General features: G+C 46.2%; 1 protein-coding gene and 1 long non-coding RNA gene across 53 annotated transcripts in view; both read right to left on the reverse strand.

The window, feature by feature from the left end:
• LOC118359331 (receptor-type tyrosine-protein phosphatase eta-like) overlaps nt 1–19,829 on the reverse strand; it is a 104,217-nt gene extending 84,388 nt beyond the window's left edge. For 21 of the 50 annotated variants that reach the window (XM_052480650.1, XM_052480635.1, XM_052480653.1 and 18 more), the window contains exon 1: nt 19,558–19,828. In XM_052480650.1, the coding sequence (XP_052336610.1) occupies nt 19,558–19,623 (66 nt within the window). In that variant the 5' untranslated portion in view covers nt 19,624–19,828. Of the gene's footprint in view, nt 1–19,557 lie in introns of all 50 variants that reach the window. The other 29 variants (XM_052480660.1, XM_052480661.1, XM_052480662.1 and 26 more) reach the window with 11 other exon arrangements.
• On the reverse strand, nt 7,552–19,551 carry LOC127912059 (uncharacterized). Of its 3 annotated transcripts, XR_008080322.1 has the most exons (4): nt 11,545–19,551; nt 8,472–9,241; nt 8,052–8,401; nt 7,552–7,790 (listed from the first exon to the last, which is right to left on the reverse strand). It is a non-coding gene; the product is annotated as an uncharacterized LOC127912059 (long non-coding RNA). The 3 variants fall into 3 exon arrangements; XR_008080321.1 differs by having other exon boundaries at nt 8,052–9,241; XR_008080323.1 differs by lacking the exons at nt 7,552–7,790; nt 8,052–8,401; nt 8,472–9,241 and adding exons at nt 9,634–10,564; nt 10,670–11,299.
• Nucleotides 19,830–23,430: the final 3,601 nt, after the last annotated feature.

Below are 23,430 nucleotides of genomic sequence, written 5' to 3' on the forward strand. Positions count from 1 at the left end.
TGAAAACAATGGATTCACTCTATAAAAGAGCCAAGGAAATAGTTAGGTAAGTGAAGGGTCATCAAGTTCTAGCAGCAATCTACCTCACCAAGAAAAGTGATTAGAATAAGAGCACCACATTGAAGCTGCCCAGCAACACTCCCAGAGGGGAAGGAGTCTCTCCGACAAATGGCCATATCACAGTCTGGCAATATGACCAGCCCCATCAAGAGGATCCTCATGGATGACGTATTTTGGGAAAGAGTAGTAAGCAGCCTGAAACTCCTGAAACCTGTAGCAGTGGCAATTGCACAGATTGAGGGAGACAATGCCATCCTGTCTGATGTTCAGACTCTGCTTGCAGATATAAGAGAAAAAAGCCGTACTGCCCTGCTCACTTCACTGTTGCTCCAATCAGAGGAAACCGCAGTTCTGAAATACATCAAAAATCGTGATAACCTCTGCCTGAAGCACACACACGCCGCAGCGTACATGTTGGACACCAAGTACAGTAGAAGTCGGAAGTTTTTCATAAAACCTGACATTTAATCCTAGTAAAAACTCCCTGTCTTACGTCAGTTAGGGTCACTACTTTATTTTAAGAATGTGAAATCTCAGAACAATAGTTGAGAGAATATTTATTTGAGCTTTTATTTCTTTCATCACATTCCCAGTGGGTCAGAAGTTTACATACACTCAATTCATATTTGGTAGCATTGCCTTTAAATTGTTTAACTTGGGTCAAACATTTCAGTTAGCCTTCCACAAGCTTCCCACAATAAGTTGGGTGAATTTTGGCCCATTCCTCCTGTTTGTATAGATGAACATGGTACCTTCAGGTGTTTGGAAATTGCTCCCAAGGATGAACCAGACTTGTGGAGGTCTACAATTTTTATTCAGAGGTCTTTGCTGACTTCTTTTGATTTTCCCATGATGTCAAGCAAAAGAGGCACTGCGTTTGAAGGTAGGCCTTGAAATACATCCACAGGTACACCTCCAATTGACTCAAATTATGTCAATTAGCCTATCAGAAGCTTCTAAAGCCATGACATCATTTTCTGGAATTTTCCAAGCTGTTTAAAGGCACAGTCAACTTAGTGTATGTAAACCCTTATGACCCACTGGAATTGTGATACTGTGAATTATAAGTGAAATAATCTGTCTGTAAACAATGGTTGGAAAAATTACTTGTGTCATGCACAGAGTAGACGTCCTAACTGACCTGCCAAAACTATAGTTTGTTAACAAGAAATTTGTGGAGTGGTTGAAAAACAAGTTTTAATGACTCCAACCTAACTCCAACCTTCAACGGTATGCTGGCAAGAGCATCCTGTCTGGTGCAGAGATCGACAAGGCCTATGGTGTCATCACTACCGTGTCTTGCCACCTTGGCCTGGATGAGGGCAAGATTTTTGGCAGTCTGGCGAGGTACACATCCAAGCAAGGGCTTTGGGATGGAGATGCAGTATGGCTGTCGTACCAACATATCTCATCAGCCACCTGCTGGAAGGGACTTTGTGGATCTGAGGCTCTTTACCCTGTTGCCTCCATCATCCTCCAGATCCCACCAACATCAGCCGCCTCAGAGCGCAACTGGTCGTTGTTTGGTCCATGTTTGGGAACACACACACACCAAAGCACGCAACAGGCTGACCAATACAAGGGTTGAAACATTTTTACAGATGATGTTGAAAACGTTTTTGGAAAATGCGATGAATCATTGGGGATCATTCAATATTCCCTTTCTTTTGTTGTTCAGTGAAATCATCCCATGTGAAGAGTCAACTCATTTAATTAAAGTTCAATTCATAACTAAATTGTTTTTTTTAATTTATTGGAAGGATTTAATCACTTGCAATTATATCTGGTAAAAGGTTTATGTTTCTGTCTCCATATGACATGGTAAATATTTCCAATGCAAATGTCACGTTCTGACCTTAGTTATTTTGGTTATGTCTTTGTTTTAGTATGGTCAGGGCGTGAGTTGGGTGGGTTGTCTATGTTCTTTTTTCTATGATTTGGGATTTCTGTGTTTGGCCTGGTATGGTTCTCAATTAGAAGCAGCTGTCAATAGTTGTCCCTGATTGAGAACCATACTTAGGTAGCCTGGTTTCACTTTTGAGTTGTGGGTGCTTATTTTCTGTTCTGTGTTTTGGTTCACTGGTCAGGACTGTTTGTTTTGTTCAGTATTTCTTATTAAAACAAGATGAACACTTACCACGCTGCGCTTTGGTCCTCCTCTCTTTCTCCCAACGACGAACGTTGCAGCAAAAAACATCTACATTTAAATGTTATTCATATTAATTTGCATATATTTCCATTAATTTCCATATATTCCCATTAATTCCCATATATTCCTGTTAATTCCAAACGGAAGTTTCCACCTCTGAACAATCCCCAAAATGTGCAACCCTAATTCACAGCACATGTATTATACAGGCTTGGAGCTTATAAATCTTACTATCTCTGTATGCCAGTCTGTTTCTGGCAGTGATTCTGCAGTGTTCAGGCAGACATTTTGTATCTGCCAAAAATTAATTGCACCCATGGTTTTTCTATGGTAGTCATACGTTGAAGGCCGATGGAGACAACAACAAAATGGATGGCTGTGACTAGGTGATAGCACACCCATCTAACACTCCACAACAGCAATCACATTTGAACCGTTTACAACCCAAATCCATTTTACAATGGTATATTTGAGACCACATTTACAACTTGAAAAGCTGTAACACCACAGTACGGATTGAAACGTTCTGAATCCATCGTTCTGTCTTTGGACTGTAGCTGTGTAGAAGATAAGATAAAGGTTTTAGGAGAACCCTTTTTAACAGAAGAGCCAGTAAAGTTGTCAAACCACGTTCCCCAGAGAGAGCTCAATGCACAGTCTGTTTGATGATTATGCATAAAAAAATGTGCCTCTCTGTTGTGTTGAGTTTCCTGGACTCAGTAGACATGGCTGGCAGATGTGACAGAGGCGCTGTCAGGGGGATTGTTTTCCAGTCGGGGTTTAGCCAGTCACTACTTTGGCCCAAATTAGTCAATTAAAATGGAAAGTCCCTTATTTGTAATCTAATTGAAGTATTAAAAATAAAAGACACGTTTTTGACCTTCAGTGGATTTCTAAAAACATAACTCCACTTTAACATTATAGGGTATTGTGTGTAGGCCAGAGACACAAAATCTCCATTTACTCTATTTAAAATGAAGGCTGTAACACAACAAAACATGTAAAAAGTAAAGGGGTGTGAATACTTTATGAAGGCGCTGTAGCTGTATGTTTTCCCCATCCCACCTCCTACTACACTAATGTCCCACACCTGCTATCGCGGCTCTGATCGGGAACTATGGAAATCAGCTGGGTGGTATTTAGCGTCACAGCCTGGAGGTTCTGTACTATAGTACTGTAGTGTACTGTGTGGTACAGTGCTGTGCTGAGATGCCTATCTGCCCTTAATGTATAACCATTTAGCACTGCTGCTTCCTGCTCAGGTTACTGGCCCAGCTGCAGCCCCACTCACGCAAAGACAGCAGCCAGGCAGCCCAGCAAACAGCGGACAACAGGGTGTTTGTGTTTATGACACCTGTGTCAAACTACCACAGCACCACACGTGGTCCTAGACAGGTCCTGAGAGCAAACTACCACAGCACCACACGTGGTCCTAGACAGGTCCTGAGAGCAAACTACCACAGCACCACACGTGGTCCTAGACAGGTCCTGAGAGCAAACTACCACAGCACCACACGTGGTCCTAGACAGGTCCTGAGAGCAAACTACCACAGCACCACACGTGGTCCCAGACAGGTCCTGAGAGCAAACTACCACAGCACCACACGTTGTCCTAGACAGGTCCTGAGAGCAAACTACCACAGCACCACACGTGGTCCCAGACATGTCCTGAGGGCAAACTACCACAGCACCACACGTTGTCCTAGACAGGTCCTGAGAGCAAACTACCACAGCACCACACGTGGTCCCAGACAGGTCCTGAGGGTAAACTTCCACAGCACCACACGTGGTCCTAGACAGGTCCTGAGGGCAAACTACCACAGCACCACACATGGTCCCAGACAGGTCCTGAGGGCAAACTACCACAGCACCACACGTGGTCCCAGACAGGTCCTGAGAGCAAACTACCACAGCACCACACGTTGTCCTAGACAGGTCCTGAGGGCAAACTACCACAGCACCACACATGGTCCTAGACAGGTCCTGAGAGCAAACTATCACAGCACCACACGTGGTCCTAGACAGATCCTGAGAGCAAACTACCACAGCACCACACGTGGTCCTAGACAGGTCCTGAGAGCAAACTACCACAGCACCACACGTGGTCCCAGACAGGTCCTGAGAGCAAACTACCACAGCACCACACGTGGTCCTAGACAGGTCCTGAGAGCAAACTATCACAGCACCACACGTGGTCCTAGACAGGTCCTGAGAGCAAACTATCACAGCACCACACGTTGTCCTAGACAGGTCCTGAGAGCAAACTACCACAGCACCACACGTTGTCCTAGACAGGTCCTGAGAGCAAACTACCACAGCACCACACGTGGTCCCAGACAGGTCCTGAGGGCAAATGACCACAGAAACAGAGTATCATATACAGTGGGGTGTGAAATTATTGACACCCTTGATAAAGATGAGCAAAAATGCAAATACTATTTGGGAAGTTATATTATTTAATACTTATACAATTACTCAGAGAATGATTTTGTTTAACAAGTAATACTTTTTTTCTGGAAAATATTATTGAGACCCGTTTTCAATTCCTTTCAATCCCTCACATTGCGAGGATAACGGCACTGAGCCTTTTTCTAAAATGTTTTATGAATTTGAGAACACATTGGGAGGCATCTTAGACCATTCCTACAAACAGAATCCTTCCAGATCCTTAATATTCTTATTCTGCACTTATGGACTGTCCTCTTCAATTTCAAGTCTGGAGACAGAGATGGCCATTGCAAAATGTTTATTTTGAGGCCAATTCTTTGTGGATTTTGATGTGTGCTCTGGGGGTCATTGTCTTGATGGAAGATTCACTTGCGGTCAAGTTTCAGCCTCCTGGCAGAGACAACTAGGTTTTTGGCTAAAATGTCCTGGTACTTGGTAAAGTAAAATAGCCCCATAACGTCAAAGATCCATCAGCATATTTTAATGTAGGTATGTTTTTTCTTTCTGCTCATGCCTTCTATTTTGATGACAAAACCCACCACTGGTGTGTGTGGCTAAAGAGCTCTATTTTTATGTCTTCCAACAAATGTAAAAGTCTGGAGTTTGTTAAAGTCATTGGCTCTTGGATTGGAACCGGTGCTTTGGTCAGATGACATGAAAATGAAGCTATTTGGCCACACACACCAGTGGTGGGTTTGGTGTTGAAATGAGAACGTATGAGCAGAAAAGAACCTCATACCTACTGTAAAATATGGCGGTGGACACCCCTCCTAAGCCACGAGTGATAGTGCGTGATAGTGAGTGATAGTGCGTGATAGTGAGTGATAGTGCATGATAGTGAGTTATAGTGAGTGATAGTACGTGATAGTGCGTGATAGTGAGTGATAGTGTGTGATAGTGTGTGATAGTGAGTGATAGTGCGTGATAGTGCGTGATCGTGCGTGATAGTGCGTGATAGTGAGTAATAGTGCGTGATAGTGAGTGATAGTGCGTGATAGTGCATGATAGTGAGTGATAGTGCGTGATAGTGAGTGATAGTGAGTGATAGTGCGTGATAGTGAGTGATCGTTCGTGATAGTGAGTGATAGTGCGTGATAGTGAGTGATAGTGCGTGATAGTGAGTGATCGTGCGTGATAGTGAGTGATAGAGCGTGATAGTGTGTGATAGTGTGTGATAGTGTGTGATAGTGCGTGATAGTGCATGATAGTGAGTGATAGTGAGTGATAGTGCGTGATAGTGAGTGATAGTGTGTGATAGTGAGTGATAGTGCGTGATAGTGAGTGATAGTGAGTGATAGTGCGTGATAGTGCATGATAGTGCGTGCTAATGCATGATAGTGCGTGATAGTGCGTGATAGTGCGTGATAGTGAGTGATAGTGCGTGATAGTGAGTGATAGTGCGTGATAGTGAGTGATAGTGCGTGATAGTGAGTGATAGTGCGTGCTATAGCCATCTGCTGACAGTACGAGTTTTGCGTCAGTCAGTCAGAGTAGCTCGTCTCTCATTTCCATGTGGCTGTAGCACTGGGTATTTTGGTCAGGCCCGTTCAAAGACAACATGTTTGGGGCAATTAACTTGGAAGTGGCCTGTCTGGGTTCTGTTGGGGATGGGGGAGGGGGAAGGCAGCATTCCACAAAAGCACACTTGATACAGCCAATTGTGTGACAGCAGCACTTTTGACCCGCGTTGGACACAGGCATCTCTGCGATGGACACAGGCATCTCTGGCTGTCTGAGAGCAGGCTTAATACGTTCTGATTTCCTCAAGGCAGCACAGATAACATGTCAGCACAGATAACATGTCAGTTGTATCACCAAACATGACTTCAAAGGTCTGTGATCGTGTAAATGGAGAGAGGAATTCAACCAATGTTCTTGTGGCACAATTTGAAAACAAAGTACAGTAAAACATTTGCTCATAAGTCTTCTGTCCCCATCTGACCCTTAGCCGTGTGCATTCGTCTGTCCCCATCTGACCCTTAGCCGTGTGCATTCGTCTGTCCCCATCTGACCCTTAGCCGTGTGCATTTGTCTGTCCCTATCTGACCCTTAGCCGTGTGCATTCGTCTGTCCCCAACTGAACCTTAGCCGTGTGCATTCGTTTGTCCCCATCTGTCCCTTAGCCGTGTGCATTCGTCTGTCCCCAACTGAACCTTAGCCGTGTGCATTCGTCTGTCCCCATCTGACCCGTAGCCGTGTGCATTCGTCTGTCCCCAACTGAACCTTAGCCGTGTGCATTCGTCTGTCCCCAACTGACCCTTAGCCGTGTGCATTCGTCTGTCCCCAACTGACCCTTAGCCGTGTGCATTCGTCTGTCCCCAACTGACCCTTAGCCGTGTGCATTCGTCTGTCCCCAACTGAACCTTAGCTGTGTGCATTCGTCTGTCCCCATCTGACCCTTAGCCGTGTGCATTCGTCTGTCCCCATCTGTCCCTTAGCCGTGTGCATTCGTCTGTCCCCAACTGAACTTTAGCCGTGTGCATTCGTCTGTCCCCATCTGACCCTTAGCCGTGTACATTCGTCTGTCCCCAACTGAACCTTAGCCGTGTGCATTCGTCTGTCCCCAACTGACCCTTAGCCGTGTGCATTCGTCTGTCCCCAACTGACCCTTAGCCGTGTGCATTCGTCTGTCCCCAACTGACCCTTAGCCGTGTGCATTCATCTGTCCTCAACTGAACCTTAGCTGTGTGCATTCGTCTGTCCCCAACTGAACCTTAGCCGTGTGCATTCGTCTGTCCCCAACTGACCCTTAGCCGTGTGCATTCGTCTGTCCCCAACTGAACCTTAGCCGCGTGCATTCGTCTGTCCCCATCTGACCCTTAGCCGTGTGCATTCGTCTGTCCCCAACTGAACCTTAGCCGTGTGCATTCGTCTGTCCTCAACTGAACCTTAGCTGTGTGCATTCGTCTGTCCCCAACTGAACCTTAGCCGTATGCATTCGTCTGTCCCCAACTGACCCTTAGCCGTGTGCATTCGTCTGTCCCCAACTGAACCTTAGCCGTGTGCATTCGTCTGTCCCCAACTGACCCTTAGCCGTGTGCATTCGTCTGTCCCCAACTGAACCTTAGCCGCGTGCATTCGTCTGTCCCCATCTGACCCTTAGCCGTGTGCATTCGTCTGTCCCCATCTGTCCCTTAGCCGTGTGCATTCGTCTGTCCCCAACTGAACCTTAGCCGTGTGCATTCGTCTGTCCCCAACTGACCCTTAGCCATGTGCATTCGTCTGTCCCCAACTGAACCTTAGCCGTGTGCATTCGTCTGTCCCCAACTGAACCTTAGCCGTGTGCACCCTTAGCCGTGTGCATTCGTCTGTCCCCAACTGAACCTTAGCCGCGTGCATTCGTCTGTCCCCATCTGACCCTTAGCCGTGTGCATTCGTCTGTCCCCATCTGAACCTTAGCCGTGTGCATTCGTCTGTCCCCAACTGAACCTTAGCCGTGTGCATTCGTCTGTCCCCATCTGACCTTTAGCTGTGTGCATTCGTCTGTCCCCAACTGAACCTTAGCCGTGTGCATTCGTCTGTCCCCAACTGAACCTTAGCCGTGTGCATTCGTCTGTCCCCAACTGACCCTTAGCCGTGTGCATTCGTCTGTCCCCAACTGAACCTTAGCCGTGTGCATTCGTCTGTCCCCATCTGACCCTTAGCCGTGTGCATTCGTCTGTCCCCAACTGAACCTTAGCCGTGTGCATTCGTCTGTCCCCAACTGACCCTTAGCCGTGTGCATTCGTCTGTCCCCAACTGAACCTTAGCCGTGTGCATTCGTCTGTCCCCATCTGTCCTTTAGCCGTGTGCATTCGTCTGTCCCCAACTGAACCTTAGCCGTGTGCATTCGTCTGTCCCCATCTGACCCTTAGCCGTGTGCATTCGTCTGTCCCCAACTGAACCTTAGCCGTGTGCATTCGTTTGTCCCCATCTGTCCCTTAGCCGTGTGCATTCGTCTGTCCCCAACTGAACCTTAGCCGTGTGCATTCGTCTGTCCCCATCTGACCCGTAGCCGTGTGCATTCGTCTGTCCCCAACTGAACCTTAGCCGTGTGCATTCGTCTGTCCCCAACTGACCCTTAGCCGTGTGCATTCGTCTGTCCCCAACTGACCCTTAGCCGTGTGCATTCGTCTGTCCCCAACTGACCCTTAGCCGTGTGCATTCATCTGTCCTCAACTGAACCTTAGCTGTGTGCATTCGTCTGTCCCCAACTGAACCTTAGCCGTGTGCATTCGTCTGTCCCCAACTGACCCTTAGCCGTGTGCATTCGTCTGTCCCCAACTGAACCTTAGCCGCGTGCATTCGTCTGTCCCCATCTGACCCTTAGCCGTGTGCATTCGTCTGTCCCCAACTGAACCTTAGCCGTGTGCATTCGTCTGTCCCCAACTGAACCTTAGCCGTGTGCATTCGTCTGTCCCCAACTGACCCTTAGCCGTGTGCATTCGTCTGTCCCCAACTGAACCTTAGCCGTGTGCATTCGTCTGTCCCCATCTGACCCTTAGCCGTGTGCATTCGTCTGTCCCCAACTGAACCTTAGCCGTGTGCATTCGTCTGTCCCCAACTGACCCTTAGCCGTGTGCATTCGTCTGTCCCCAACTGAACCTTAGCCGTGTGCATTCGTCTGTCCCCATCTGTCCTTTAGCCGTGTGCATTCGTCTGTCCCCAACTGAACCTTAGCCGTGTGCATTCGTCTGTCCCCATCTGACCCTTAGCCGTGTGCATTCGTCTGTCCCCAACTGAACCTTAGCCGTGTGCATTCGTTTGTCCCCATCTGTCCCTTAGCCGTGTGCATTCGTCTGTCCCCAACTGAACCTTAGCCGTGTGCATTCGTCTGTCCCCATCTGACCCTTAGCCGTGTGCATTCGTCTGTCCCCAACTGAACCTTAGCCGTGTGCATTCGTATGTCCCCAACTGACCCTTAGCCGTGTGCATTCGTCTGTCCCCAACTGAACGTGTGCATTCGTCTGTCCCCAACTGACCCTTAGCCGTGTGCATTCGTCTGTCCCCAACTGACCCTTAGCCGTGTGCATTCATCTGTCCCCAACTGAACCTTAGCCGTGTGCATTCGTCTGTCCCCAACTGACCCTTAGCCGTGTGCATTCGTCTGTCCCCAACTGAACCTTAGCCGCGTGCATTCGTCTGTCCCCATCTGACCCTTAGCCGTGTGCATTCGTCTGTCCCCAACTGAACCTTAGCCGTGTGCATTCGTCTGTCCCCAACTGAACCTTAGCCGTGTGCATTCGTCTGTCCTCAACTGAACCTTAGCTGTGTGCATTCGTCTGTCCCCAACTGACCCTTAGCCGTATGCATTCGTCTGTCCCCAACTGACCCTTAGCCGTGTGCATTCGTCTGTCCCCAACTGAACCTTAGCCGTGTGCATTCGTCTGTCCCCAACTGACCCTTAGCCGTGTGCATTCGTCTGTCCCCAACTGAACCTTAGCCGCGTGCATTCGTCTGTCCCCATCTGACCCTTAGCCGTGTGCATTCGTCTGTCCCCATCTGTCCCTTAGCCGTGTGCATTCGTCTGTCCCCAACTGAACCTTAGCCGTGTGCATTCGTCTGTCACCAACTGACCCTTAGCCATGTGCATTCGTCTGTCCCCAACTGAACCTTAGCCGTGTGCATTCGTCTGTCCCCAACTGACCCTTAGCCGTGTGCATTCGTCTGTCCCCAACTGAACCTTAGCCGCGTGCATTCGTCTGTCCCCATCTGACCCTTAGCCGTGTGCATTCGTCTGTCCCCATCTGTCCCTTAGCCGTGTGCATTCGTCTGTCCCCAACTGAACCTTAGCCGTGTGCATTCGTCTGTCCCCATCTGACCTTTAGCTGTGTGCATTCGTCTGTCCCCAACTGAACCTTAGCCGTGTGCATTCGTCTGTCCCCAACTGAACCTTAGCCGTGTGCATTCGTCTGTCCCCAACTGACCCTTAGCCGTGTGCATTCGTCTGTCCCCAACTGAACCTTAGCCGTGTGCATTCGTCTGTCCCCATCTGACCCTTAGCCGTGTGCATTCGTCTGTCCCCAACTGAACCTTAGCCGTGTGCATTCGTCTGTCCCCAACTGAACCTTAGCCGTGTGCATTCGTCTGTCCCCATCTGTCCTTTAGCCGTGTGCATTCGTCTGTCCCCAACTGACCCTTAGCCGTGTGCATTCGTCTGTCCCCAACTGACCCTTAGCCGTGTGCATTCGTCTGTCCCCAACTGAACCTTAGCCGTGTGCATTCGTCTGTCCCCAACTGACCCTTAGCCGTGTGCATTCGTCTGTCCCCAACTGAACCTTAGCCGTGTGCATTCGTCTGTCCCCATCTGTCCTTTAGCCGTGTGCATTCGTATGTCCCCAACTGAACCTTAGCCATGTGCATTCGTCTGTCCCCATCTGACCCTTAGCCGTGTGCATTCGTCTGTCCCCAACTGAACCTTAGCCGTGTGCATTCGTCTGTCCCCAACTGAACCTTAGCCGTGTGCATTCGTCTGTCCCCAACTGACCCTTAGCCGTGTGCATTCGTCTGTCCCCAACTGAACCTTAGCCGTGTGCATTCGTCTGTCCCCATCTGACCCTTAGCCGTGTGCATTCGTCTGTCCCCAACTGAACCTTAGCCGTGTGCATTCGTCTGTCCCCAACTGACCCTTAGCCGTGTGCATTCGTCTGTCCCCAACTGAACCTTAGCCGTGTGCATTCGTCTGTCCCCATCTGTCCTTTAGCCTTGTGCATTCGTCTGTCCCCAACTGACCCTTAGCCGTGTGCATTCGTCTGTCCCCATCTGACCCTTAGCCGTGTGCATTCGTCTGTCCCCAACTGAACCTTAGCCGTGTGCATTCGTCTGTCCCCATCTGACCCTTAGCCGTGTGCATTCGTCTGTCCCCAACTGAACCTTAGCCGTGTGCATTCGTCTGTCCTCAACTGAACCTTAGCCGTGTGCATTCGTCTGTCCCCATCTGACCCTTAGCCGTGTGCATTCGTCTGTCCCCAACTGAACCTTAGCCGTGTGCATTCGTCTGTCCCCAACTGAACCTTAGCCGTGTGCATTCGTCTGTCCCCAACTGAACCTTAGCCGTGTGCATTCGTCTGTCCCCAACTGACCCTTAGCCGTGTACATTCGTCTGTCCCCATCTGAACCTTAGCCGTGTGCATTCGTCTGTCCCCATCTGACCCTTAGCCGTGTGCATTCGTCTGTCCCCATCTGACCCTTAGCTGTGTGCGCGCGACCTTGCTTTTAGTCCAGGATTGGGCTTCATCTGCGTCCAGGAAACCACCCGTAAATGTACAGTAGATGAGGCAGAATCCTGTACACTGCTACATACGTAACAACCTCTGGCCAGAAAGATGTCATGGTGGACTGACTGACGCCCAAACAGACGAGGCTATCCATTCACCATTTTCCCACCATTAAAGAGTTTATGGGCAAAGAAGACATTTCTCACACACACACACACACACACACACACACACACACACACACACACACACACACACACACACACACACACACACACACACACACACACACACACACACACACACACACACACACACACACACACACACACACACACACACAGAGGCACAGACGAGGCTATCCATTCCATGACAAACTCATGCCAAGCAATGTACTTTTCCCGGGTTTTCTTGCTGAGGGTTAAGCCGTGACTCAGCAAACAGTCTCTTTCCTAACTGTAGCTAATGTCTCACCACCCACACACAAGACTATTTGATCTGAAAGGCCATGACGATACTGCCATCGGAAATCCTGTATGAAATCCTGTATACAAATCACATGTATACAAATCACATGTATACAAATCACATGCAAAGTTCATTGTTATTAAATAAATGCAAATGTGAACACCTATCATTAGGCTGTTTTCTTGTTTGGTTGGGTGCTGGAAGTTTCAATCAATACAAATGAATGACTTCTGAAGATTGATGATTGATACTGGAACAGGTGAACCAGTTTACTTACCTGTTTGAATGTTAACTTCCCTTCTGCTTTTACTACATACATTTTCAGCATTTCAATATGAAAACACACTCTCTCACGTTTATCTATTATCATATATCATGCCAGCAAGTCTCACAAACTTAAAACCCAAGATGGAAACTGTAGGAGAGAGGGAGGCACAGAGATGGAAACTGTAGGAGAGAGGGGGGCACAGAGATGGAAACTGTAGGAGAGAGGGGGGCACAGAGATGGAAACTGTAGGAGAGAGGGGGGCACAGAGATGGAAACTGTAGCAGATGCCACAGAAATGGAAACGGTAGGAGAGAGGAGGGCACAGACATGGAAACGGAAGGAGAGACGAGGGCACAGAGATGGAAACGGTAGAAGAGAGGAAGGCACAGAGATGGAAACGGTACGAGAGAGGAGGGCACAGATATGGAAACGGTAGGAGAGAGGGGGGCACAGAGATGGAACCCTAGGGGCGAATGGGGAAACTGGATGCACTTCAGATCCAATGTCAACCTATCAGTTTCATCACTCCCTCAGCGTTTTACATGTCCTTTCATTGGGCTCCCAGAAGGGAACGAGGGCAACTATCCTGACATGTACCTGTCACTACCTGTGGGGATGCTTTAACGAGAATTGCAGTCCTCCGCAAACTTCCTGTCAACAAACAGATTCCTGGTCCCCCTCCCTGCAGGATGCTCGGGGATAGGAACAGACAGGACAACACACAGTAGGCGAGAGGAGGACATAGAGATGGAAACGGTAGGAAAAAGGGGGAGGGGAAGGATGAGAAAGTGGGGAAGAGAGTGAGCAATGTAGTCAGTATGGAGGAAAACAGAATATACAAAGGGAGCAAAAGAGAGAGAAAGTGAGGGAAAGAGTGAGAGGCAAAGTGACAATACAGGACTAAGATCAAGTCGTACTATAGCGGCTCTGACGCTCGTCGGATGTGGCAGGGCTTGCAAACCATTACAGACTACAAAGGGAAGCACAGCCAAGACCTGCCCAGTGACATGAGCCTACCGGACGAGCTAAACTACTTCTATCCTCGCTTTGAGGCAAATAACACTGGAACATGCATGAGAGCACCAGCTATTCCGGAAGACTGTGTGATCACGCTCTCTGCAGCCGATGTGAGTAAGACCTTTAAACAGGTCAACATTCTCAAGGCCGCAGGGCCAGACAGATTACCAGGACGTGTACTGCGAGCATGTGCTGACCAACTGGCAAGTGTCTTCACTGACATTTTCAACTTCTTCCTGTCCGAGTCTGTAATACCAACATGTTGTAAGCAGACCACCATAGTGCTTGTGCCCAAGAACAGAAGGTATCGTGCCTAAATGACTACCAACCCGTAGCACTCACGTCTGTAGCCATGAAGTGCTTTGAAAGGCTGGTCATGGCTCACATCAACACCATCATCCCAGAAACCCTAGACCCACTGCAATTCGCATACCACCCCAACAGATCCACATATAATGCAGTCTCTACTGCACTCCACACTGCCCTTTCTCACCTGGACAAAAGGAACACCTATGTGAGAATGCTATTCATTGACTACAGCTCAGCATTCGACACCATAGTGCCCTCAAAGCTCATCAATAAGCTAAGGACCCTGGGACTAAATACCTCCCACTGTAACTGGATCCTGGACTTCCTGACGGGCCGCCCCCAGGTGGTAAGGGTAGGTAACAACACATCCGCCACGCTGATTCTCAACACAGGGGCCCCTCAGGGGTGAGTGCGCAGCCCCCTCCAGTACTCCCTGTTCACTCATGACTGCACGGCCAGGCAAAACTCCACGACTCACCATCATTAAATTTGCCGATTTTGCGTGTGGTGCCAGGACAACATCCTCTCCCTCAACGTGATCAAGACAAAGTAGATGATTGAGGACTACAGGAAAAGGATGACCGAGCACGCCCCCATTCTCATCAACAGGGCTGTAGTGGAGCAGGTTGAGAGCTTCAAGTTCCTTGGTGTCCACATCACCAAAACACTAACGTGGTCCAAGCACACCATGACAGTCATGAAGCGGGCACGACATTAACCTATTCCCCCTCATGTGACTAATAACATTGGATTTGATTTGATAATTCAGCCCTTTGGTGGCACTGTCAGACGTTGTTATATCACACACCCACAGACACACACACTCCCACACACACACAACCATGGTTAGCAGGACCAGAGAGCTATCGATGGGGTCCCACTCTCAACCACATAAGGATCCTAATGTCAAAGCCTTCCATAATTCCCCAGGGGCCAGCATAGTGTGCTCTTTCAAATGGCTGCAATAGTAGGATTCTATTTCTCACAGCTTTTCCTCATTTCAAACATTGTTCCTTAATGACTGTAAACGATCTGAGGCTAATGTGAGAGAGAAACATGGAGTTTATGTGAAGTAATATCCAATCAAATCAAATGTTATTGGTCACATATTTTTAGCAGATGTTATTGTGGGTGTATCAAAATGCTTGTGTTCCTAGCTCCAATAGTGCAGTAGTATCTGACAATATCAGTGAAGAATTCTGTTCAACAAACAACCCTATATCCAAAATGTTGTTGTTTAAAATAAAGCTTCGTTAATCTCTATAAATCCATTATCATACGGCCAATCACTATTGGCACGATCCACTTTGGAAAGAATCCGTTGCCCAACATTACATTCCTCCCAGAGCTCTTTCACTCCTCTCAGCACTTCCATTTCTCCTTTTTCTTCTACCCCTTCAAATAATTAGCAGAACGCATATACTGACTGACCGATTGTGTCAACTTCCCATTAAATATTTTGCAGTTCCCCTCTTCTTCCTGTGTTATAGTAGCAGGGTTAAAAGTCTGTTTTGCAAATGTACCATGGACTGTTCCCATTACTGACCACTGTATGTACTCTTCATAGAAGTTGGCAAGGTATCATTAAGGCTTCGCCTTACCACATCCCTTCCTCATCACCTTTAACCTGTTAGGCTGGGAGGAGGCTGGGAAGAGGCTGGGAAGAAACACCAAACCACAGCTTGTCACCCAAGCAACTTTTTATAAGAAGAATGCTTTTCAAATCCTGTGTCCTAACTACCGCACTATCACTTACAAAGTATAACATGACATCACTGCGATATCAGTCTGACATGCTGATCAGAACGGACACGTCGCGTGCGCGAGCGTCGCAAAATAAATGTAGAAATCCATGTTATTCAATTATTGCGACCACACTGCTCGCGCCAACGAGTGTCTGAGTTGCCAAGGGATAAAATAGAACTCCTTTCTATTTCTGACGCAGATCGCGCTGAAAGTCCTGCCTCTCCGATCTCCTCATTGGTTTATAGAAGCAGGTACCCACATGCCATCTCCTCATTGGTTATACCCACGTGGGTGATTGAAAGACAAAATGTTTTGCCGGTTGTTGTGGTAATACTATGAAAGTATAGATGCCAATCACCATATAAATTCAAAGATGAAAAAGCATAGAAGGAGGAAAGAGGACTAGAAACGATTCGGTTGGCCGTTTTATGTGTGAATTAATGGTCGGAGTAGAGGACGTTGTGCATTTCAGGTAAAATAACAACTCAATGTTTATATCCCAGGACAAATTAGGTAGCAACAGCAAGCTAGCTAAATAGGACACATTAGCTAGAAAGTGCAAGATAACTAGTTAAATTGCCATACATGTTTAATGGTTTTCAACCTGTCAACCTGTCCCCAAATTAATGTAATTGGTTATGATATTTTGATATTTTAACCTGCATGTCATGATCGCGTTTGGTGTAGGGGGACTAAATAAATGTATGCACAATAGCGCACAATGGCGCACGCACACAGCCGGTTTGGGTTCCGTGTTATACGACAGTAGCTACCAGTAGAAAAACCTATGTAATTATCCTGTAATAATAAACACAGTTTATGGAATCGTAAAGGTACTATAGTTTAACGTGATATGCCAATGTAAAGTGTTAACCATGACTCTCCGTCATCTCTACCTGAAGTGTTACTCCTGTAGTCTATATATTATAAAAGATAACCTGTCAGGATACCAGCACAGCACTCTCACTCAGTCAGACACACACACACACACACACACACACACACACACACACACACACACACACACACACACACACACACACACACACACACACACACACACACACACACACACACACACACGCGTACGCGCATACACACGCACCAGTGGCAGTCAGTGCCACTCACGAATAGAGAGGACCATGTTTTTTATGTGCATGGCCTTATTTCTAGTACAGCATATAGGATAACTGTCATAGAATGTATTCCATTCACCCAGCTCACTAAAACAAAGATAGGTTCAGGCTACAACATGATACTTGAATTTGCTCTGTATCCCTCATGAGGTTGCTACAACTTAGCCTCTGAATTAAAGTTTACAATGTGGGTGCACACACAGACAGTGACACATTCAATACCACCTTGCACACTCTTTAATTTTTTTAAAATTTTACCTTTATTTAACCAGGCAAGTCAGTTAAGAACATATTCTTATTTTCAATGACGGCTTGGGAACAGTGGGTTAACTGCCTGTTCAGGGGCAGAACGACAGATTTGTACCTTGTCAGCTCGGGGGTTTGAACTCGCAACCTTCCGGTTACTAGTCCAACGCTCTAACCACTAGGCTACGCTTGCCTGCATCTAGCTGATCTAGGGTGTAATCATCAGTCCAACAGTTGATACAACCTAGCCTACAAAAATACTTTTAGAACGTAGGTGTACAGGTCGAGAGACAAATGAAAGTTACAGACAGTAACCCCATTTCCATCCACACATTTTATGTGAGTAAGGTCATATACACTATAAAGAAAAATCAAAACAGCTGTGATGGAAACTGGAAGTTTTGTTACAATTTTATAAATGTAGACAGATCATTTGTTTGCTCGACATGGTGGGGACGTTTTGTGTCTGTAAAATTAATGATGTGTGAAATGGAGGTGGAAACAACTTTATGTGCAAATATTGATATAATAACCATCATATCGAAGTAAACTTGGGAGTGATGTGATCACATGTTGCGTGGTCCTCCCACTACGACTCGGGAGTCATGTGATCACATGTTGCGTGGTCCTCCCACTACGACTCGGGAGTCATGTGATCACATGTTGCGTGGTCCTCCCACTACGACTCGGGAGTCATGTGATCACATGTTGCGTGGTCCTCCCACTACGACTCGGGAGTCATGTGATCACATGTTGCGTGGTCCTCCCACTACGACTCGGGAGTCATGTGATCACATGTTGCGTGGTCCTCCCACTACGATTTGGGAAAGCTTGCAGTTTATTAGACTACAGATTAAATAAATTATGATGAACTTCACAGGATGGTGAATGTGCAAGGTGATGAGCTTGATGCTCCTTTCCAATAAATATACTCACTCTTATCCATAATAATCTCATCGTGTAGACTAGCCTACCAGCACAGCCTATCTGCACTGTATCTGCTAGCTGTTAGCTAGAGCGCACGTGCCAAGACCAGAGTAGGCACATTTTCTATATAACAGTTTTTGTGACAAAACGAAAGGTGGAGTTGAAAATGCAATGGAAACACATTGAACTTTAGTTTTTAATTCGATACATGAAAACTTAAGCGAAAAAGTACCTTTCGTGAGCACTAGGTCGTCACGCAATGATTTTAATCTGCAACAAGTCCATTTGGTTGAAACACACCACTGGTGGGAAAAATGGCATATTTTCTTTATGCATATTTAAAAGATTTTCATTAAAATCTGTCGCCAATTAGATAGAAACCTAGCTAGTGACACATTCGATACTACCTTGCACACTCTTGCCTGCATGTAGCTGATCTGAGGTGTAATCGCTAGTCCAAACAAGGGTTTCTATTGGAAAAAGTCAGGTAGGTCCCTCCCCATTTCGTTACATTTTGCAACAGCAGTATTGACGGTATTGAAAAACCATCCTGTGGCTTTTTCCAAATTTGCCAGTATACGGTATATACCGTATACCGCCCAAGCCTACCGCCCAAGCCTCCATTGACACACACACACACACACACACACACACACACACACACACACACACACACACACACACACACACACACACACACACACACACACACACACACACACACACACACACACACACGCTAACACTAACACTAACACTAACACTAACACTAACACTAACACTAACACATTCACTAACACACATCCACAGTCCTCATTCCATCCCTGAACCCTTAGTGTTGGACTCACACATCTTCACATACAAGTCTCACTCTCCCTCTCCATAAAGACTTGGGGACCAATCTAGTCAGATACCATTCTGAGTTGGCCATTAAAATACCCTAGGCACCAGGTGGTGACTCCATGAGAAATCCGAAAATATTGTCAAATTGCTTAAAGAGAATCCTGAGAATACAACAAATAATAATAGACCTCAAGAACAACTACCAGAGTAGGCATTTTTGCATTTTCTGTAGGAAATCATTTGTAAAAAAAAAAAAAACATGAACAATGACATTCTGTCACATTAGAAAACTAAATGCAGAAAATCCTGGTACTGCATGCCAATAAATAAACTAAATGTTAGTGTAATAACTAATTAGTGACATGAATTGCATACAATACTGACAAGACCTTATTCATCGCACAATAGAAACACTGCCATATACTGAATTAATTATCCAACCGTTCAAATTGAACGACCAGCAATGGATTTGACAGAAAATCGGAAATAAATCCATTATTATTACTATTCAATTAGTTTATAAATGCATGGCTACATAATGTATATACAGACTAGTAAATAGCCTACGTCAGTGAAATTGTGTTTCCACCTGATAACAGAGTTGACAAAATAACAGTTAGACTCCCTGGCGCGACAGGTGCAATGTTCGGCATCTTCATATATGACACAGTATTGTGGTTTTTAGAAAGACCTAAATACACATTTTCAAGATGTTCTTTGGTCAAATATAAATAAATCACTTACTTTGAGAAACAGATATAGGACAATAGACGCCCTGAGAAGAACACCGAAGCACGACAGTCGGCTCATGATGCCGGACAGTTTTGAAAAACTTCACACGCGTTTCTTGCCAGCGAGCACTTGCATTTTTTAAACTTTCCTTTTCTTGAAAAAAAATCTCCTTTACTTTTGATTCTATGTGCCGAGCCTTGTCGCTGGTGTGGTCCTATAAACCGTTGCGCTGGCTCCGATCGCCAAATGAGCAGTAGTGTATCGGAATAAGTAACTTTTCTGTGTCGCAAGTAACGGGGTGGAGCGGTAGCCAGTGGCGTCACTTTCAGAAGTTAAAGTTCTGTGCATGCCTGCAGCTGCCAGTCAGTTTGGCTACGCGCCTCCCTCTCTCTCCCTCGGTCTCTGTCAATGTTCTCTGCCGTCATTTCATCGATTCTGTTGCCAAAGTTACCGCATCCTTTTCCTCTGCGAGGACTTTGGGGTAGGAGTCTGTCATTCAGAAATGTAGCCATCCCACATTCTTGCCATAACTCCACGAGAGAGGGTTAATGAATGCATCCATGGGGTCTCGCAACAATACCAAGCACAGCTAAGGCAAATGTTTATCGAAACGAATATCAATACCTTCTGTAAAAAATATCTGAGTGGACATAAAAAGTCCTATGTCCACATACACTTAACAAACATATAAACGCAACATTTAAAGTGTTGGTTCGATGATTCATGAGCTGAAATAAAATATCCCACACATTTTCAATAGGCACAAAAAGCTTATTTCTCTAAAATGTTGTGCACAATATTGTTTACATGAGTATTTGTCCTTTGCCCAGATATTCCACCCACCTGAGAGGTGTGGAATATCAAGAAGCTGATTAAACAGCATGATCATTACACAGGTGCGCCTTGTGCTGGGGACAATAAAAGGCCACTCTAAAATGTACAGTTTTGTCACACAACACTCTGCCACAGATGTCCCAAGTTTTGCGGGAGCGGGCAATTGGCATGCTGACTGCAGGAATGTCTACCAGAGCTGTTGCCAGAGAATGGAATGTTCATTTTTCTACCATAAGCCGCCTCCAACGTTGTTTTTGAGAATTTGGCAGTACATCCAACCGGCCTCACAACCTTAGACCACGTGTATGGCGTCGTGTGGGTGAGCAGTTTGCTGATAGCAATTTGAATGCACAAAAATACTGTGACGAGATCCTGAGGCCCATTGTGAGGCCCAGATTTGTTAAGGTATCCCAGTCTTGTGACATCCATAGATTATGGCCTGATGAATTTATTTCAATTGACTGATCTCCTCATATGACCTGTAACTTAGTAAAAATATTTTTAAATTATTGCATGTTGCAGTCATATTTTTGTTCAGCATAAATAATATCAATGTGATTTCTATTGTGTAAACCCTATCCAGAACATACAGCGCTCATGCTTACCTTAGACACCCTACCAACAAACTCCTAACACCCTCATCTATGTCCATGGAGGTATTCAGTATTCTCCCTTGCTTAATGTATCTGAATTCCATTGATGATTACATGTTGAGGGACTATTTTAAGCACCACTTGTGTTTGACAACTGCACTGCCCACTCTGTCACTGATCTCCCCTCATTCTGGGTCCCCGTCATCGTCTGACAGACAGACATCTGCTTCTCAGCTTGATTGAACGTGGTTAAAAGAAACTCAGTTTGAAGTGACATTGAGTTGATTTTGCCATGCTATTTGGAATTTGTGTGTGAGTGTGTGTGTCTGTCTGTGTGTGTGTCTGTGTGTGTGTGTCTGGTTGCAGGACCAAGGCTCCTCATCTCCTCATGATGGGGAGGCAGGGTAGCCTAGTGGTTAGAGCATTGGACTAGTAACCGGAAGGTTGCAAATTCAAAAAAAACCCGAGCTGACAAGGTACAAAATCTGTCGTTCTGCCCCTGAACAGGCAGTTAACCCACTGTTCCTAGGCCGTCATTGAAAATAAGAATTTGTTCTTAACTGACTTGCCTAGTAAGATAAAGGTAAAAACAAAATGATGAGTTCATCTTCTTCCTGACAGAATGAATGGATGCGTCACAGCGACCACTGTCCACCAGGATGTAAGTTCCATCATTCCCCCCAGATCAGTACTGCCCTCTGCCTCTGCTTCTTTCGCTCTCTTTATGAATCTCTCTCTCTCTCTTTCTTTATCTGTGTCGCTCTCTTTCTCTTTTCTCTTTTTACATTTTTCCCTCCCTCTCGCTTGCTCCCTCCCTCCCTCCCTTTCCTTCAGATCAGGGGAGAATGACTTCCCCTTGTCATTGAAGCCACGGAAGTTCAAGGCCGTACTGCAGGCACATTGTTTGCAGAAAACAGGTTCCCCATTATAGTAAATGCAAAAATGTTAATCTTCATGGTCAATCTTTGTGTAAATAAAAATGTTTTAGAAGACAATCATGATACCAATAATTGCTTCTAATACACCAGATGCATGTCCTTGAACCGATTATTTTAAAATGGCACACAGTATGTGCAGTATCCTGGTCGGTCTTCAACTTGAGTTACAACTTCAGAGGGGGCAGCACTGAACTAGTCTACAACATCACTTCCTGGAGTAGCTCAAACTGCACATGTTATGTCTCCACAAAATGCCATCTTACAGTTTTTTCCAACTGCTTACACACTTTTTCAAAACTGTCTCCTTTTTTTCAAATCTCTACACACAATTCCCAAAACTGCACACACAAAAAGCAAAATGCCTCACATCTCCTTCAAAATGTTACACTGCATTCAAAATTACATAAAGACATGTCAGAATGAAGCAATTACATCAAATGACAAACACAAACAAACACAAACATTTTTGGATATACCATGTAAACACTGTTGTTCTAAATCTAAAGCTCTTTGGTCTTTCATAGGCTTATATCTACATTTCAATACAATGTTCTACAGTGAAAGTAATCTGCTGAGAGGGGTAACAAGTACACTGTAAACACCAATGTAATGTAGAAACAGAACATATTTATTAGGCCAAACATTACTGTTGTATACAGTAGCATACAACAAAACCATAAACATATGTAAACCAAAAGTATTTTCTTTAGAATACAGTAGAGAACACAATTGTTTGTGTGGGGTCCCGGGGGGCAGTCCAGGAATTGGTAAGGGGGGGGGGGGGCAGTCACCAGTGCTAAGCTACACTTCATCTCTTCTCCGGCCTGGGTCTGGCCACAATACTTTGTCCACATCACAAGATACTTCCCTCGATGTATGGCAAGAGACAATGTATCTCCTAGCATGGCGTATCCAACCTTGGACAGCGTCAACCTCTATGTCCCCACATGGAGGGAAGTATCTCCTAGCATGGCGTATCCAACCTTGGACAGAGGCAACCTCTATGTCCCCACATGGAGGGAAGTATCTCCTAGCATGGCGTATCCAACCTCTATGTCCCCACATGGAGGGAAGTATCTCCTAGCATGGCGTATCCAACCTTGGACAGAGTCAACCTCTATGTCCCCACATGGAGGGAAGTATCTCCTAGCATAGCGTATCCAACCTCTATGTCCCCACATGGAGGGAAGTATCTCCTAGCATGGCGTATCCAACCTTGGACAGAGTCAACCTCTATGTCCCCACATGGAGGGAAGTATCTCCTAGCATAGCGTATCCAACCTCTATGTCCCCACATGGAGGGAAGTATCTCCTAGCATGGCGTATCCAACCTTGGACAGAGGCAACCTCTATGTCCCCACATGGAGGGAAGTATCTCCTAGCATGGCGTATCCAACCTTGGACAGAGACAACCTCTATGTCCCCACATGGAGGGAAGTATCTCCTAGCATGGCGTATCCAACCTCTATGTCCCCACATGGAGGGAAGTATCTCCTAGCATGGCGTATCCAACCTCTATG

The sequence above is a fragment of the Oncorhynchus keta genome, chromosome 26 (assembly GCF_023373465.1).
Source record: "Oncorhynchus keta strain PuntledgeMale-10-30-2019 chromosome 26, Oket_V2, whole genome shotgun sequence".
Classification (NCBI taxonomy): Eukaryota; Metazoa; Chordata; class Actinopteri; order Salmoniformes; family Salmonidae; genus Oncorhynchus; species Oncorhynchus keta.